Source organism: Conger conger, chromosome 14, assembly GCF_963514075.1.
Source record: "Conger conger chromosome 14, fConCon1.1, whole genome shotgun sequence".
NCBI lineage: Eukaryota > Metazoa > Chordata > Actinopteri > Anguilliformes > Congridae > Conger > Conger conger.
In genome coordinates this window covers 25,650,772-25,670,002 of record NC_083773.1, presented here as the reverse complement: position 1 = coordinate 25,670,002, position 19,231 = coordinate 25,650,772, and the positions used below count along the sequence as shown (strand labels likewise).

General features: G+C 41.5%; 1 protein-coding gene across 1 annotated transcript in view; it reads right to left on the bottom strand.

Moving 5' to 3' along the window:
* Positions 1 to 17,093, bottom strand: part of LOC133109904 (cadherin-4-like) — a 310,425-nt gene extending 293,332 nt beyond the window's left edge. The window contains exon 1 of the mRNA XM_061219646.1: positions 16,994 to 17,093. Coding sequence (XP_061075630.1) covers positions 16,994 to 16,996 — 3 coding nt within the window. The 5' untranslated portion in view covers positions 16,997 to 17,093. The remainder of the gene's footprint in view (positions 1 to 16,993) is intronic.
* Positions 17,094 to 19,231: the final 2,138 nt, after the last annotated feature.

Genomic DNA, 19,231 nt, shown 5'->3' with positions numbered 1-19,231 from the left:
AAGATTTAAGGCATTAAATGCTGATTTACAATGAGACCTTCCCTACAGTGTTAAAAAATATCTTAAGCTCCAAAAATAAAACACTGTCCACAGCAGAAATGCATAAATACAAACAGGGAAACAGCAAATGTCACATATTTAAATAAAAGATAGCGTACTCTATCATAGTTCAGTCTTATCATTCAGTTTATTTGTATTCTTTTTTCATTCATTGTTGTTAATGTGTGGAAAAACAGCCCTTAAGAAGATCTTCTTTAGCCATTTTCAGAATTCATAACCAAAACCAATTAACCTTCCAAAACAGCTTACCTATTCATTTATTTATTTTTAGCTCTGGCATTTTCCTTAATATGCCGTTTGTCATTTTGAGTTAGAAGTTAAAATGACTGAAATCATGATGCTGGAATTTTTCTGCATCTAAAATGCAAGCTGATCGATTGAATTGCCTTTTTTTTAAGTTGCAAAAATCAGTGAACGCTTCTGTTCATAGAAAGCTATCAATAGCGTTTTATATTTCTGACTGCAGTCAATGTTTGCGCTAAGTTCAATCAGGCTTTTGGCATATTGCACAAGACACAGCTGTTTCTCCGAAACTTTAATGTGGCCAGACAGTGTCTCAGTTCCTTTCATTTCCGGGTAAATATATTTTAAATGGCACTCTGCTGCACAATGCCAGCATGGGTTTGCAGGGCACAGCTAGAAGCCTCGATGTTTGAGAACCTTTCCTGTGTGACTGCATCTCTAATTTTAATTCTCATTGTTGGACCACTGTTCTGCCATGTATACCACATGCATCCTAAAAATAAATGAATTCCAGGTGAGCCACTTTATCAAAAGGAAAATTTGCACTGTCCAATGCCTCCATTTAATGACATTTTAAATCATGCCGGCTTAGACTGTTATTTTCTGAGCAGGCCTATTTGTGTTGTAATCTTTGTCCTGCGGTCTAAACATACAGTACTTTGCAAGATGTGCAAAATAAGTTAAATCCATCGGTCTTATTTTGTCACAGGTCTTGGCTTTTTTTTGTATCCATGTTTCACTTCCTTCCAGACTTCTCCATAAAATCATTCTACTGTTATGCACTGATGAACAACTCTTAAACCGTCCCTACAGAAACTGCATAATTAGTCACATGCACAAGCTCACTGAGAAAGGTTTGCTGACCTCTGGGTGCCTACAGGGACACCTGGAGGATAACTGCAGAAGTCCAGGCCGACAGCCGAGATGGTCATGTGCTCAATCATTTCTCTGGGTCTCTGCATATTGGGAGGGGGGGGGGGGGTATGTGGTTTTGTGAGCATTATCCTACCTCTGTGAGTACTGTAAACCACTTTTGTGCCACATTAATATTCATTGCTCACTTGACTGATTTTAGTTGGAAACGCTGTAAAAACAACCTTGAATTTCTGGAGGAATGTCAACATATGTAGACATATGCATATTGATCTCATGTGTTGTCAGCTGCATGCAGTTCAATAAATTACTGTCTAAAAATACATCTTTAGATTTTACCTTCACATAAATATTTTGGGAATGACAGACACTTCTTGCAGAAACATTTGGGGATAGTTGCTACTTCTCACTCAGGTGATATTAAATTGAGTTATATTTAATCTATTTTCTCTGCTGTTATCCAGAGTGAACTTAAATATTTCACCCAATATTCACCAACTCTCAAACCCACTGTCCCACTATCATCCTCTAGTTGCTTAACAATCAAATCTGAATAACTGGACAGGCTGCCATTTATTTGAAATCAGATGGTCTCATTTTCTCTCATTTATTTTTTATATGGACACTGTTCATGGAAAGGTTCCAAAGGGAAAGCTCTTCACATTTGAACAGTTTCTCTTTTTCTGTGAATCGTTAACCTTATTCACAAGGTTTATCTGAGCAATTTTTTGTTTGGTATGCACCCTAACCGCCCACCACCCCATCTGTTTTTCTTTTGGTAGTCCAGGAGCTTTTTTGTAGGATATTTGTTAAAAATTATTGCACACAGATACATGATATAGTCCACCAGGCTACACTGGTGAGCCTGCAGCTCCAAGACAGATTGTTAAGGTCCACTGTGTTATCTGGCAAGTGCTTAAGATGGCGGCCGCTGTCCAATCACGTTTATGAATCGACCCCTAGGGTGTTCTGTAGTGGATTCATCTATTGTGTCAGCAAAATCATCCCAGAGTTGAAGTGGTCTCTGCATGGGAAGAGTGGGAGGGGCCTCAGACAAAGGAAAACAACCCTAAGGGGGGTTGAGCAATACAATTAAAAATCAGATTAAAAAGTGCGAGTCAAAGTAACCGCTGAGGGCTAAAGGTATTTCAAGGAGGTTCCTCTTAAGGGTGAAAAAAAGGTTTTGTTGAGACCTCAGGATAAAAATGTGCTATAAAATGATGAAAGGCGTTTATCAATATGTCACTATGAGGATATGGGTTCATGAAGAGATCCAATCCTGAAGACGTAATGTTCTTGTGAGGATATTATGAAAATCTGGGAAATATTGCTGAAAATATAAGTGTAACGGATTGATTCGATCAAATGTATTTTCGGACAAAATCTATTGGATTTTTTAAGTATTAGTTATCATCATCAAGAATCATCAGTATTTCATTATATCAGTATTATACTGCCAAACTACAAAATCTTAAATGCTTATCAAACAAGCATCTTTAATTCTATGTTACATTCTAAAGGAAAACAATATGGCTGAATAGAGGAAATCTTAAACTATGCATTTCTACAATATGCCCATTGAATTTCAATATGTTCTTATAATGGCCATGATCAGTGCTTATCCTTGCACTGTGACTATGACCAGGCACAATCAACATTTGCACTGAACTTCATAAATATTACACACGCCAGCCAAGCTTAAGGGCACATTCTGTGCATGCATGCGCACACACGCACACACACACACACACACAGGAAGATACTCAAGAGCCAGAGAAAATGTCTAAGTACAGTAGTGAAAAAGAGGCTCAATCGGTTATAAGACAGAACACACTTCACCAAGGAATCATTGCAAACAGTATGTTTTGATATAATGCTTAGAGGTATGAACACTGGCTTTTGCAGTTCTCTTAACACCTGCACAACAGCTTAACAACAGCTCTTGAGACCTGTCATTGTCATTATAGTAAGTCATGCCAAACAAATGTTTATTATAATAAATGGTATGGAATGTGATCCATGTGGACGAAAATAAATAATACATTCAGTTTAGTCCCGGTTTACGGTGACATCTTTGATGGAAAATATGAATGGAACCACAGGTGTCCTAGTGAGGCAAGCAGAAAACATAACCCCTGTATTCAATCAGGTCTGCCTATTTATCCTGAGAAAAACTGATATTTCATACTAGTCAACACCTGACTAATTCTGTATTATGATCCCTGGATTCAGTTAAAATGATCAAAGCCATCTAATAATAAGCTAATAATAATAATTTTGCTGAAATGCATTTTTATAGAACCTGCTTTAAGACTGCTGGCATCACATCAGGAAAAATGAATTGGCATCAGTTCCAGGTCTTCCTGATGTCATCGGTGAGGGTGGACATTACAGCATCAGAATCCCCAAGGACAGAGGGGGATCGATTCCTGACATGGGCTTGTATAATCCAATACCACTCTGGAGACCGCAGATCCCCCTGCCTCCATTTTGTTTGCCACGGCACCAACGATCAATGGATGGCATCGGCCACTCAAACAGAGCCTGCCAGAGATCAGAGGCACAGAGAACTCCACTGTGCAGCTCCGCCAATAAAGCCCACGCTGTATTCCTCCCGATTCTCGCCTTTGCACTGCTCAACCCCCGTCAAGGACAACGGGGTGAGAAGATACCGCACGCAGTCAAGGTCGCAGTTGCAGTCACGTGTTCGGAGATCAATGATACAATACGGCGGAAACCCACCGCAGGCATTCCAAGCAAACCTCTGACTACATAGAATGCAGGAAATGGGTCTTAAAATCTGCAGCACTGCACTTTTGAAAGGCAAAAGACCCAAACTTAATCTCATAATCAGAGGGGGGAGGCATTAGCATTTGGATGCAGGCGATTGTGGATTGACGACACGTCGACCGGGGAACACACCTCTACACCATCATCCTGGCTACCTTTTCAGGGAGCACAACCCATTCCTGCCTAAAGAGTTCAGTATAAAACACAGCTGAGGCTGATCAAAGAGCTGTTTGCAAGGATCTTGGCAAGTACTGCTTAAATTGAAAAGACATCAGTAACATTCTTCTGAGATTCTAGTGCATTTGTCATGTAGCACAGTTTGTACTTGATGACAATCGACAAACAATCAACAAATGATGATGTGCTTCCTGTTATGACGTAATGGAAGGACCATGTCTTGTGACCTTCTAGAGAACAGCCTAAAATGGCATGCCAGGACGCATCGAAAGGTGCCATCTCTCCATCCAACATTATTATGAAGGCTGCAAAATTAAAGAAGTCCATGTGGAGGTGAATATGGATATTTTTTGCACAGTCCAATTTAATTACAAGGAAAAAAGAAAGCTTGGCCTGTCCTGTCATCTTGACCTCCTGGGTACTTCACACCCAAACTCCATGCATTATTAAACAACCCATTCAGCCGTTCTTCAAGAGTATTTAAAAGCACACAGAGGGTAGACCAATAGCATTAATATTTGATTTTGAGAGGTCTTAGTGGTACAGGAATGCAGTCCGCCATATCTCCTATCCAACTGGGCTTGAACCCAGTGTCCCAATACAGAGGATTTCACTAAACCCCCATTCTATCCATGTCGTATAAGCCCTTTAGCCATGTCACACAAAGGTAATCTACTGCATTACCTTTAAACACTACATTTCAACATCAACCCACCCGTTAACTGTACTGAGACAACATATGAATGAAACCATTCAACACGATAAACATACCATACAGGCCTTCATTTATTACCAAAAGAAAAACATGCTGATATTTTCACGCACTGCATTGTCATGCATAGGCCAGTCTATCCAATACATATTCAAGCACTATCCATCAAGTGCTGCAGGGTAACTGAAAAACACTGTAGATTAACAAGGGCAGCATGCTATTCTATGTAAAGATAATTATGACTGCAATTACATTCATATTTACATCTTAAACACTAAGCTAAAGCTCTCATTTGGATTATGGCCTCAGTCAAATAGATAAAAATAATTTGACAGACACTAATTTCCCTCTTATTCGATATACCTGGATTCCCCCGTTTTGTAATTTTGTCATTTAATCTTTATCTCTTCAATACATTCTGTCAGTTTCTCTGTATAACAATTCATCAGATGGTAAAATGCAAGATGAAATATTCATATAGTGTAGCCAAAGGAAAAGGGACTTTCCAATGAGAAATAGGCTTTCTGACTGGGAGAAATGAACAATTTTCTCTCTCACTCTCAGTCTTACTAGCCTTATTCTCCCCGAAGGGAGGTTATGGAAACAGCACACGGATAAAGCGTGGCAAAGCTCTGTACAAATTACTCGCTGGCTGGAACAAGGACCAGCCAGTCCCAGGCAAGCAGATGGCCCTGCTGTTTTGGATGGGTTGAGGAGTTCAGCACCGTCTGATGAATAGCCATTACCACTGGCTTGAGATTAAGATATACGTTAGAAGGATTAAATTGATAAGACAGAAATTCATCTTTCTAGAAGTCTCCAATTTAAGAGTGGTTTGACAGTAATTTGCCGAGCATACAAAGAGCCCAGTGATTTGTATGCTTTTTTTGTACACTTTGGTCAATCCGTGCTCAGTTATAGCTATAGTAACCATGGTTTCGATTTAAAAAAAGCATAATTAACAGCCTGAGATCAAATCCAAACTGCGTCCATGCCAGCTGTATCCAGTAGCTCCAGAGTAACAGACCTACAGTATACCCGTTTGAATTCTTTCTTTCAGCTTAGTCTGAAGAATTTCTTTTTTTTGGCACTGTTGGAGACCACATAGCCAGGGGGAAGTGAAAATGTGGACCCTTTCATGACAGTAATACCATTTTTTACCAGCAATAAAATAAATAAAAAAGAAATGAAATGCAATAAAAAGCTTTTCTTTTGTCCAAATTTCCCCCTGGTCCATTCTAAACTGGCCAATCACAACAGTAATCCTGCCGCATCATTAAAACGCGAGTTAGCGACCAGCGGGGCGCGGGGTAGCGTGCAGGCGCTCACACACGCTCCGCCGCTGTCCCTTTCACTCCACGCCTCCACTACACACGCCACACAGCTGCTGCAGGTGGGCGCGAGCAGGCCACAGGCACGCAGTCCCCCAGAGGAGTCGCCAGATGAGACGCTCAATTACCAGCCGTCCCGAGGCACTCCAGGCCACGGCCATTCACACAGCATTACCGCAGAGATCCGCCGCTTCAGAGTGAGACACCCAAGGCCCCCGAAATGCCCATTTTTATTGTGTTTTTGCCTTGGAATGAAATGTACGGGGATTCTGCATCACCGAGTGGAAATGTGGAGCACTTGATGTTAAAAAAGGGTAAGCTACACAACACTGTGTTGCGTGTTTGTTTTATGTTATTTGAGTTTAAAAATGTATATTCAGTATTCAGTCAGTCTCAAGGTCTCTTTTTAAATAAACAGAACTGAAAAGTCATTACCATAGTAACTATGGAGATAGACAGTAGAATAGAAAATGGCGCCCCTGTAATTAGACTGCGACATTGCTGGGGTCTCACCTTCCAGTGGCAAACAGACAAGGAACACAGAACATTCTGGTGGCTTTGCACTTTTTATTTGCTTCTTGAATTAGGAATAATAAAAAGTCTACACCACTGCCAAAAAACCTACAACTCAAACTAAATAATAATTTGAAAAAAATGAAGGGAGGGGAGGTGGGGTTAAGTGGATTAGGCTGCTTTGTTCAGGCCCAAGGAATAGGTTTTAATATAACCCAACGCCAGATGCTGAATGGACAGCCACTATAGAAAACAGCTGCAGCCTCTCAGCTCCTGCCCGGGCCCTTCCTGCTGTGGAATGGAGACAGACTCCAGACAGTGCATACATCCAGAGTTCTCATCCAAAACAAGTGATGTCACCAGGTTGTTTCTTTTCAACCCACAGACCAAGCACAGAATTCATTCAAAGGAATAACTGGCCCCAGTCGCCACTGGCACTGGCCAGTCCCACTGCGACCAAGGTCTCTTCTTCAGGGGAGCCCTGATTACAATAAAACATTTACCGTCACAGTTTTATAAAAACAAAATTTACACTTTGGATCCTAGGAATTCACATACACCACGCAAAATATAGGGATAAAATAATAAAATAAATAAAAACATAAACATATAAAGGACATAAGACAGGGAATAGTGATCCGATTGTCCTAATTTATCACTAAAGGCAAGTACATTCAGCATCTTTCAATCCATCCATCAATAATTTCTTGAAGGACTCGATCGGGGAAAGGAAATCTAACTTCAATATATCCTGAAATTTATTACACATATAAGGTGAAAATGCGCTAAAAGTGGTATTGCCCTGAATTGTTCTCATTGGGGGTGCCTCTAATGCAATCCAATCGTAAGATCTGATACGATAACTGGCAGTTTTGGTGGACAGAAGCCTGGTAAAAAATAAAAATAAAAAAAAAATAAAATAAAAAAAACCCCGGAAACTTTTCTCTATTTTCTCCTCTCTCCTCAACGCACCTCCTCCTCCTCCTCAGTCCTCCTTCGCTGCTGATGACTTTGCTGATTTCTTCGATGAGAAGGTCACAGTCATCCGCAGATCCTTTACAACCACCGCCCCCCTCACTGTGCCCTTCCCCCCCTCTAGGTCCATCCCTTCCTTTTCCACTTTCTTCCCCCTTACAGACTCTGATGTTTCTCAACTCCTGCTCTCCCACCGCCCTACAACCTGTGCCCTTGACCCTATCCCCTCTTCTCTTCTCCAACCTGAAATTCTCCCATTTGTCACCTCCCTTGTCAACTCCTCCCTGTCTTCCGGCTGTTTTCCGGCATCCTCCAAGAGGGCCCACATCACTCCGCTGCTAAAAAAGCCTACTCTGGATCCCTCCATCATCCAGAACTACCGCCTGGTATCTCTTCTTCCTTTCCTTTCTAAAACTATAGAACGAGCCGCTTCTACTCAACTTTCTTATTTCTTTTCTAACAACAACCTGCTAGACCCCCATCAGTCTGGCTTCAGATCGGGCCACTCGACAGAGACTGCGCTCCTCTCCGTCAGTGAGTCACTCGGGCATCTGTGGCACAGCCCTGGACTGGATTGAGTCCTACCTCTCTGGTCGCTCCTTCCAGGTTGCCTGGGCTGGTTCGGTATCGACACCTAGGCCCCTCGCCACAGGAGTTCCCCAGAGCTCAGTCCTAGGCCCGCTTCTTTTTTCTCTTTACACTCGCTCCCTTGGCCCTGTGGTCACTGCACATGGGCTATCCTACCACTGCTACGCGGACGATACCCAACTCTTCTTCTCGTTCCCGCCGTCTGATACGCAGGTTTCAGCCCGTATCTCTGCTTGCCTGAGGGACATCCAGAGCTGGATGGACAACCACTATCAACCAAAATGATATTCATCCCTGCTGATACCTCTCCTCATCTGGATCTCTCCATTTCCCTCGGGGATACCACACTCACGCCGTCACCCAGTGCAAGGAACCTCGGCGTGGTGATGGACAGCAGACTGTCCCTTTCCGATAACATTGCGGCGGTGACCCGGTTTTGCAGGTTCTTCCTATACAACATACGGAGAATCCGCCCTTTCTCACCCCCTACTCGACCCAGCTCCTGGTCCAAGCGATGGTTCTATCCCACCTGGACTACTGCAATTCCCTCTTGGCTGGCCTCCCAGCGTCCGCCATCAGACCCCTCCAACTCCAACCAGAATGCAGCAGCTCGTCTGGTCTTCAACCTTCCCAAATACTCACACGTCACTCCCCTGCTTACTTCCCTCCACTGGCTGCCTGTCATGGCTCGCATCAAATTCAAAACATTGGTGCTAGCCTTCCAAGCTTATCTACAAAAAATCATCAGACCCTACACCCCTGCCAGACCTCTTCGTTCAGCCTCCACAGGCCACTTGGCACCTCCCCCTCTCCGAACCTCCACCTCACGCTCACGACTACTGTCTGTTCTGGCTCCATGGTGGTGGAACGAACTCCCCGTTGAGGTCAGAACTGTAGAATCTCTCCCCACCTTCAAGCGCAAGCTGAAGACACACCTCTTCAAGCAGCACCTCTCCCCATCCCTCCGTAAGCAGTGTTTAGATAGTTAACTTTGGTCACTTTTGCTCTGTTGTTTGTTTCTTTGTTCAAAAAAAAAAAAAAAATGTTACATTACATTAATGTTAGGAAGTTCGCCTAGCAAGGCTTTATAAATAAATAAAATGCTATTTTGCTTCCTTCTACAATGAATACCATCCCACTGAACTATATAGAGCATGTTCGGAAACCATCTCCTGTAATGAAGCGAAATGCGCTATGATAAATTGCGTCCAAGGGCCTTAAAGTACTGTTAGAGGCATGCCTGTACAGGACATCTCTGTAGTCAAATAAGGGTAAGATTGTCACCTGCACAATCTTCTTCCTGTTGTCCAATGAAAAACAGGATCTATTTCTTTAAGAAACCCAATTTTGGTCTTACGGTCATTTTTTTGGACAAGTTGGCCACATGAGTTTTAAAAGACAAATCATGATCCAGCCAGATACCTAAATATTTGTAGTACTGAACTTGTTCAATCTGAGCACCAGTCAATGAGGATTTGTATTCCGTGTAGAAAAGATCATGTACTTGGTTTTTTCAGCATTCAAAACAAGTTTAAGACCAGCTAGAGCATGCTCTATAACATTAAAAGCTGATATATCCATCCATTATCTGAACCTGCTTATCATGAACAGGGTTGCAGGGGGCTGGAGCCTATCCCAGCATACATTGGGCGAAAGGCAGGAATACACCCTGGACAGTTCGCCAGTCCATCGCAGGGCACACACACCATTCACTCACACACTCATACCTATGGGCAATTTAGACTCTCCAATCAGCCTAACCTGCATGTCTTTGGACTGTGGGAGGAAACCGGAGTACCCGGAGGAAACCCACGCAGACACGGGGAGAACATGTAAACTCCGCACAGAGAGGCCCCAGCCGACGGGGATTCTAACCCAGGACCTCCTTGCTGTGAGGCGGCAGTGCTACCCACTGCACCATCCGTGCCGCCCCAAAAAATAAATATGTGTAACAAAAAAAAAAAGATTAAGGTGTAAAGGAAATAACACATGTAGGAGAGGTAATAAAAGCAGAAAGCGCTTACGTAGGAGTTGCCTGATTATAGTAAGAAAGCATATGAATTAAAGCAAATTATTACTATTTAAATAAAGGGGCACTTTTGCAAGAACCTATCTAAGTTTAACCAGACCTGGCAATTTCCTGTAATTGCAGTTGGCCTGGGAAATCATATTAGCTTAAGACTCACCTAATGTGCGCCCTGAATACAATCCTCAAGAGTCCCAACATCTTCTGTGAATAGAAGAGGCAGTACGGTAAACAATGCCCCTGGTGGTGGTGAGGTAAGCAAGTGAAGCCAGAACCAGAAATTATTTCTGATATTCCTCCTTCACATCTCATTACCCATAATTTAATATGGTATTTTCCGGAAGCATCAGCACAATACGTTAAGAATAAGCACCCATGTGCCCTTGTCCGCTGATGTCAAGGTCTCACACCCCCCTGCTGCTAATGTTTGCCTAGGACATGTGGGGTCCCCTTAACTTTGACCCCCTATTAAATACATGTGCCACTTTTTTGTCGCAACACAAGTAATCAAAAAATGAACTGCCTTGTGATCACCTCTCAGCAAAAAGTAACACATGCACAGATTTGTGAGTCAGATTTAAAGACTAACAATTAAATGTGTGTTACTTTTTTGTAGCAACATAATTGATCACAAAATTGCTGATGACTTCTTCCCAGACAAATAATTATGAATGCCAAAAAATTCTGATCATTTCCCTCTACAATTAAAAACCCCTTTGTTTCTCTGACCATTATAGCAGTCTAATCACTGTTGTGCACATCTCATTCCTATGCATGACAGCTTAGCCCCGTTTAAACACTGCGAGCTAAGGCTACAATTCAATTAAAAACTGTGCAGTGGGCACTGCACTTTATGGTTTAGATTCTATTAAAATGTCAAGAGCGGTAAATCGCTGTTAAAAGGACTTCATATCTTCTACTTTTTGTTGTAGAATTGAACATAACTCTTTTTCCCACCCCTTGGCTAAAGGGAAATTATTTCAGTAAAACTGTTAGCACTGTGACCAAACTTTTTTTTAAAGCAGAGAGACTGCTAGTGAGCAGCCCACAGCACAGATAATTCTAGTCTTGGTTTTAAGACAGTGCTTTTAGAAGTATGTTGTTGGAAAGTAGTTTGAGGAAAATAACAATAAAATTTAAAAAATATGATATACTGTGGATTTCGGGCAAGTATATTGTACAAGCACAGACGACCATTATAGAAACGAATAGGTGCAAGGCCATAATACAAGCAAAACAGGTGCCGTGTGAGTGTACAGTATGCATTTTTTCACTGTTTGTAATTGGCAATAATTATATTTTAATAACTGCTAGTATAGCAATTTGATTGACAACAACAGATTGATACTCATGCTGTCTTGCACGGCCAGACTCTCACACAAGGTGTTTCTGAACTGTACTGTACTTCACAGTGTAAGGCAGTCCAGTCAGTACATTTGAAGCACATTTCTAGATGGCAATGTTTTTATTACATAACAAATAAGATTCTGGCATAATAGTTTGGGAACGCACAATTATACAACAGAACAGACACATAACTGGACATGCATACATTAACAAAGTTGTGAACATGTTGCCATTATTCAAAACAATGCACAAAGAATCATTTTCAGCAGAGCTGGTGTGCTCAACTGTCCATAATGACAGATGTCATTAAATTAAACATTACAAGTGTTGTTGCCCAGCAAGACTATACTTTTGTTCTTCAGATTTCATGTGAATGGCCAGCCTACTTAGACAAATAACTTCCCAGATATCTAAATAAACTGCTGCAAACCAGCTTGCAAATATTTAATCAGCCGATCATGTGGCAGCAACAAAATGCGTAAAAGCATGCAGACATGGTCAAGAGGTTCAGTGGTTTTTCATACCAAATGTCAGAAATATGATCCAAGTGACTTTGACCATGTCCATGTTGGTGCCTGAATGGTTGGAACCAGTTGGTTTGAATCTCAGAAATTGCTGATCACCTGGGATTTTCACACAAAACAGAGTCTCTCAGTCTCTAGAGTTTGCAGAGAACAGTGGGGAAAAAAACATCCAGTGAGCAGCAGTTCTGCGGGCAAAACCGCCTTGTTAATGAGAGAGGTCAGTGGAAAAGGGCCAGACTGGTCAAAGCTGACAGGAAGGTGACAGTAATGTAAATAACCACACATTAGAACAGTGGTGTGCAGAAGAGTATCTCTGAACACACAACATCTTCAGTGGATAAGCTACAGCGGCAGAAGACCAATACGCAAAAGAGTCTAATAAATACCTAATAAAGTGCTCACTGAGTGCATGTACTCAAGCGCTTGTGTGAAAGGAGTGGAAGTGGAAATCCTTGAAAGACACTTTGAAAGCAAATTGTACAGATTTTGAGCACATCCTTAATTTATTAGAACACATCTATAACAATCTCTTCCAAAACCGCAAACTGCACAGTGGTTTAGAGATTTGCACCTTTCTGCCAACTAGTTTTTCCCAATTTGTCTTTAATAGCATAATGAGTTGTCCTCATGTGGGGCCATGAACTTTTAACCTTGGAAGGATATTCAGTCCTCCGAAGCACACTCTGGAAGAATACTCACTTTAAATACCTTTTTTTTGGGGCAGTGTTAACATGGCAGCCACAAACTTAAAAAGATTACTTTTACACTTGTTATGTTAAGTATAAAAGTAGGCCTTCTTGTCCAAGGGACCAGTCCACCAGGGAAGCATGTTAACACAGCCATACTGGCGATACTGGGCCTCCATGGACTTCCTGCAGCAGAAGGTTCATGTTCAGACCGTCTGACGCACACAGAGGTGAATGGGGAAACTGCTGCATCATGAAGAGAAGGATAGCAGGGAGTTTATACAGGGAACACATATTTGGAGCCCTTGGGCAGAAGTCCACATAAAGCACAGGATTATAGCAAAGCTGAAGGATTCAGGACAGAGCTAGCTCCTGAAAAAACAACTTAATTAACACATCCGTACATCTATTGAGTCAACTGGGAATTCTGCTCTGAGTGAAAAGATATTAGAGACCAAGTTTTATCAAATTAGGTTGTTTGAAGCTCTTTGCAAAAGTGAGAAATAATTCTCTTTGAAATGATTAGCCTTTTATCTTTGTTACGCCAGACTAATCCTGCCTCATTTGACATGAGGGATGACCTCAATCATTCTTACAAACATACTTCACAGGCACAGCGTTTGACCCTGTAGGATCACAGACATTTCTCGGGCAAGTGCTTCTTGAAAGTGCATTCCGCTGTTCAAACAAAAACAAAAATGGCCTCCATGAGCTCAGAGGTCCCAAAGGAGTAAGAGTCAGAATCCCTGAGCTCTTAAAATGAAAGAATGTGGTCCAGGGGAAATTAGGCACGCTGAAACACACAACTCAGCACATGGTTAGAGACAGCGTGGCCTGGGAGGCTGACACCATTGCTGCACATTTGTGTGGTCGGCACTTGAACAAGCTCCATAAGGCAGAGAGGCCACTGCAAGCTTAGATTACATTGGTTTAGACACAATGCAGAGGTCCCAGCTCTCTGAACCCACTGTTGTCAAGTAATGTAATCTAGACCTCTTCCTTTTAACCCTTTGAAAAGTTTTTTATTTTATTTTTTTTATTCCATGTGTGAGAGAGTTCCCTTGCTTTCAATTACTCGTAGTACATCAGCATTGGAATGTTTAGTTAGAGGTAGGCCAGGTTACATTCTAAAGCGGAGAAGCACATTTTGCCCAAGAGGTTGCCAGGCAGCCAAGCACTGTCAAAATATAGCACCTTTATCCAAAGCACTGTACAATCAATGCTTCTCATTCACACAAACGGCAATTGACTACAATGAAAGGCACCAACTCGTCAGGAGCATTTGGGATTGGGCGTCTTGCTCAGGGACATTTTGACACATCCAGGACGGGAAGCGTTAAAGTAATCATTGCAAATGATCTTGGTTAAGAGAAACAGTCAAGGAAGTTGCAGTCCCTCTCTCTTTGGATTGAGTGACATTTTCAGGCTGATGGCCTGCTGGTTTAGAGTGACTGTGTTCCCGGGATAGGAGCTTCACAACCTCCTGTTTCCCAGTAAAACAAACAAATGAAATGAGGGCCAAAGATTTCTGTCTTCCCTCGTAACCTGATTGAGAACAAACCCACAAGCTGAATTAGGTTGCAGACGAAGAATTTAAGCAATTGGAATGCCTGCGTGTGGTGAACCACAATAATCTCATGAGGACAGAAGCAATTGGCAATGACAAGTGTGAAGATGAGTCTCGGAGAACTGGCACAGAGGACTGTGGATGTTTGGATATGGGCACCACACTGTGACACTGAAGACTGTCACTCCTTGTAGACAAGAGCTGCTACTGTGTGTGTTAGCTCCCAGCATGGCGTGATTTACACATATTAAGTTCTCGGTGCCAAAACATGCAGTTGTCGGATTTGTGATGAGCTACAGTTTAAAATTTAGATGAATGTCAATTTCCGTTATTTTACAGGGTTTTTTTTTTTTTTTAAGAAAACAAATGGCTAAAAGCCATTCTCAAAGCACATGCACTCAGACATGGGATTTACCTACTGTAACATGAGCTTTATGACATGAAACCTGGCTAGCTACATTATTACCATTGCAGAGATACAGTATTAATGAGCAAAGTCAGGAGTTGCCACCCACAACACAGCGTGAACAGTCGCAAGACATCACATTTAGAAAGTATATTTATGCAATTTAACATGCAAAATGGAAGTTCTCTACGGTGTGATGCACAACCAAGCACCAGATTTCTGAAGTGATTTCTCAGGAAAACAACAGAGATTAATCAGGTGGTTGTCACACCATAACACTGATGGGAAGTTTATTAAAGCACTGTAATGAACAAACTTTCAATAATGGCTTAATCTCAATATCTGGATTGCAACGAGTTTCATTCACTGCCCCTAGCACAAAGGCAGAATGGAGGTCGTCAGCAATTGTGCTATTTGGCGGTATGCGATTACACACACACACACACACACACACACACACGTCATTGATATCAGCATTCATATTAGCAAACAGCCTCTAAGCAAAACGAAATGCAAGCAGCATTATCACTGATAAGCACATGCTTTGGTCAGCTAAAATAGCGGCTCTGCTATAAACATGGCTGCAGAATTTATAGGTCAGCACATTCCTGAAAGTGGCAGAATAAATCCCCTTCTCAGGCCTGACACACCTGTGGCAGCTCTGCTTACAGTAAGTCAGAGTACAGCACTGTCCATTAGCGCTGCTTAATATGGATAACGCTACCCTTCTGTATCTTCACGAATCTTCTCTATACATGGTATACTATGCTCTAGGGGCTGGCTGACCCTACAGACAAAGTTTGATTGTAAAAAATGTTTAATACATTAACAACGATACATTTATATTTAGCGGTAACGGTCAGTATAATTGAAAAAACACTCGCTACTGAATCAACTATGGATGATTTGCAACACAATGCATCGTGTGTTCGGTTACAGGTGGCTGAATGAGCGATAATGTTGGAACAATGAGGAGTTACTGTATCCTCGCACTCCAATGTGTTTTAATCTTTGGCAATTTACGAACCTCAGCTACAATATACGTATATTGCATGCCTATAAATACATTGAAGTTCTCAAGCGCTGAAGTACTTTTTATTAAATTATGTGCACATTTCAGAATTAGAATTTGTGTTAAATCAAATTTCGTTTCCTCATCAGTTTTTGGCAGCACTAAATGACACATTTCTAACAAGAATATACTCCTGAAAACTGTAGTACAGTAGTAACAGCAGCATGTTTAACTTCTATTTTCTTTGAAATATTAAGCTTATAATATCATATTTTCCAATCATTAGAGCTCTCAAATGACTAGTTATAAGTCATGTTCCAACTACTCAGCACACCCCAAAAATATCTCATGATTCACTATACTGTACACTCCCTATACAGTAGCATCTCCTTTGCTCATTATGCAGCACATCATGTTTAATATACTATTCATGCATCTCCAGTACATTTTTAATATGTAAGGGGTGCACAGTTGCACTCCTAGAGGCTGGTGTGTATGTTGGTTTTTGTTACAACCAATGCACCAGTGATGATTCACTAAAATACATGTTCAGTCCGCAGCTATAGCTGCCAATTACAGTACACAATTTTGAGCATTAATTGGAATGAAATCCCATAGCAGACCAACCCTCCGTAGACAGCCCTGCTATACTGTATGCCATCTCAATTTTCTGCCCTGTTCATTCCTTGGCTGATGCCATTTGGCCAAGGAATGAACAGGGCAATTTGAGCACACAAGGCAATCACAGAAGCAGCAGTCAATATGGGAATGGCAAAAAGTTAAAACTAAAAGGGGGAGTCTGGGAAATTCCTGGTAAGAAGGAATGTTTGGGAAAAAACTAATGTTTTGGAAAGTATGCCAAAATCATAGGGGCCTCTCTCTACATTACATGTCACGCTTTTTTCCAAAGTGACTTACAGTTGATTAGACTAAGCAACACAATCCCCCGGGTACAATCAGAGGTTAAGGGCCATGCTAAAGGGGAGATCTTATTGTGGTTACACCGGGAATTGAACCACCAACCTTGCGAGTTACAGTTATGTACCTTATCCACTACGCTACAGGCTGCCAAAGTGCTAAGCCTCTAATTTTCTGGACAACTAAGGAACACCAAGAGGAATGGTAAGTTCAGCAAGCAGGTCAAAGACACATGGAGTACTCACCATGGCCACGGTCACAATCCAAAACAGCTTCTCACAGAAAACAAGGTTGTGCACTTTAAATCAACAGTGAAATAAACTCCTCAGAGCTCACGGATCTCAGAGACACTCCTAAATCCCCCACTAGGCACAGGTGTTGACTTTTTTACCAGGTAGACTGATGACCCAAATCACTTTCAGGTGTGCTTGATCACAAAGCTGTTCTGAGATAGGAGGGGGGTGCCTGTCCATTGCTTCAGCCATCATCATGTCACAACACAAGCACCACTTTCATCCCTAAGAGCTCCTCTTCACTTGCACTGTGTTGCAGTCACACATCAAATAAATACTTGTTGATTTCTACAAAATGGAAGACTTGCCAGAGCCTTTTTTCTATTATGTGATTTCCAGCACAGGACAGGTGTGGTGCTAGATAGGAATGTGAAGATAGATAGGAATGTGCAGCCCAAATAGCCCTACTCTCCACTGCCCCCTTCTTATACTTGACAGGATTAATTTACGGCTTCTCCTAAATGTTTCCCTCAGAAGAAATTTGCCCTGTGCTGCTTCAGCAAACTTCTGTAAGGTTTTCCATACAAAGGAAAGGTCTCTCATGCCATGCTCATCCCAGACCAGGGACACAATACGTGAGATCAATGGTAAATGGTATAATGGATTTTGCATTAATATAGCACTTACAAAGCACTTACAATTAATGCCTCCCATTCACCAATTCACACACACACTCACTCACACACACTCACACACCAACGCTGAAAGGCTGTCATGCAAGGGTCGCCTCAAAGCCAGCTTAACAAGCACCAAGCACAATCCCAAAGTACCAAGAAGTGGCTCAAATAAATACCAGCCTTGGCTTAAGCTGGATTTATGCAGACCTGCCACTGATCGATCAGGATATGGGCCATCCGTTCAACCGCAATTATTCTAAATACTTTGATAGATCTGATTATTAATTCAAGCACACAGGCTGCTGCCACAAAAGGTCATATTGATTATGCTGCCATTTAACTCGGTGATGGCAGGAATCAGACTAAACCTGCCTCCCCAGCTACTCCTCCCATACCAACCCAGTATAGCGTTCCCTGCACTTCACCACTGTGTGAATAATAGTTGCTGCCTTGTTTATGTTTCTTGATTTACCTTTCTTAGTCAGACTTTTGAATGTAGTGCAGTTATAAATGATTCATAGAGTAGCAGTAATGCCATTATATATCATGAAAAACAAACTGTTGATTGTTCGCCGACCAATAAATCTGCGTAAATAAAGCCAGGTTTGTCAGATTGACACAAGGTAAGGGTATGCGCTGTTGCCGTGGTAAAAGGGATGGGACCGAATTCACTCATTACTCCAGAATGGCAGTCGTACAGGCAAAAGCAAATAAAGGATGTCCCCAAGCCTCAAGATCCACAAAAGTAGTGTTCGTTAGTGAGCCAAATTACCTACGATGAAAATATCCAAAGGTGACATGCAATTATTTATTGCAATAATTAAAAATGAACAGATAAAGAACATCCTCCTTGAGATTGCTTGATACACCTCCTCCACCTGATTAAGCTCAGAATGAGGAGCTGCGGATACTTCTGAATGAATTCATCATTTCTATAGTATCTCTGTTTTTCTCAACTACTTAAGTTACTCTGGGTTATTGACTTTGTTTAAAGGTATATATATCACCTGGTTTAACAGCTTAATTAAGGCAAATTGAAAAAATAAACAAACACTTGCATTCTACAATCTATCTCTCGGATGAGGCATAATAAATAAACATATACAGTATATTAACTTCTAAGATTGTCCTGAATGCATATCAGTATTCAATCAGGCTCTAGTAATTAAGAGTTAATTAGGAAAAAGCAGGTCTGTGCATATGAAGATATTTCAATTATCATGCACAAATGCATATGCAGCAGAGAGGCTGACAAACTACTGTTGTAATGTTCTATGATTTATGGGCAGCGTACAGATGATTTATGGAATGTCATTTACGAGTCATTTAATAGTGATTTAAGGTTGATTTAGTAGTGATTTAAGAATGATTTAGCTGTTTAAGCATGAACATGCATTATGCAGTTATGTCCAACTCCTCTGGACATGTTAAATATTAGGCCTTTTGTTGTGATTTAATAATAACAATTAATAATCCCTCCCCCTGCCCTTAAGGTACTATACAATACAATAGGTTTGTGGTCCCCTTCTGGTAATGGGCCACTCAGTGCTCTAATATACTCTGGTTTTATTCT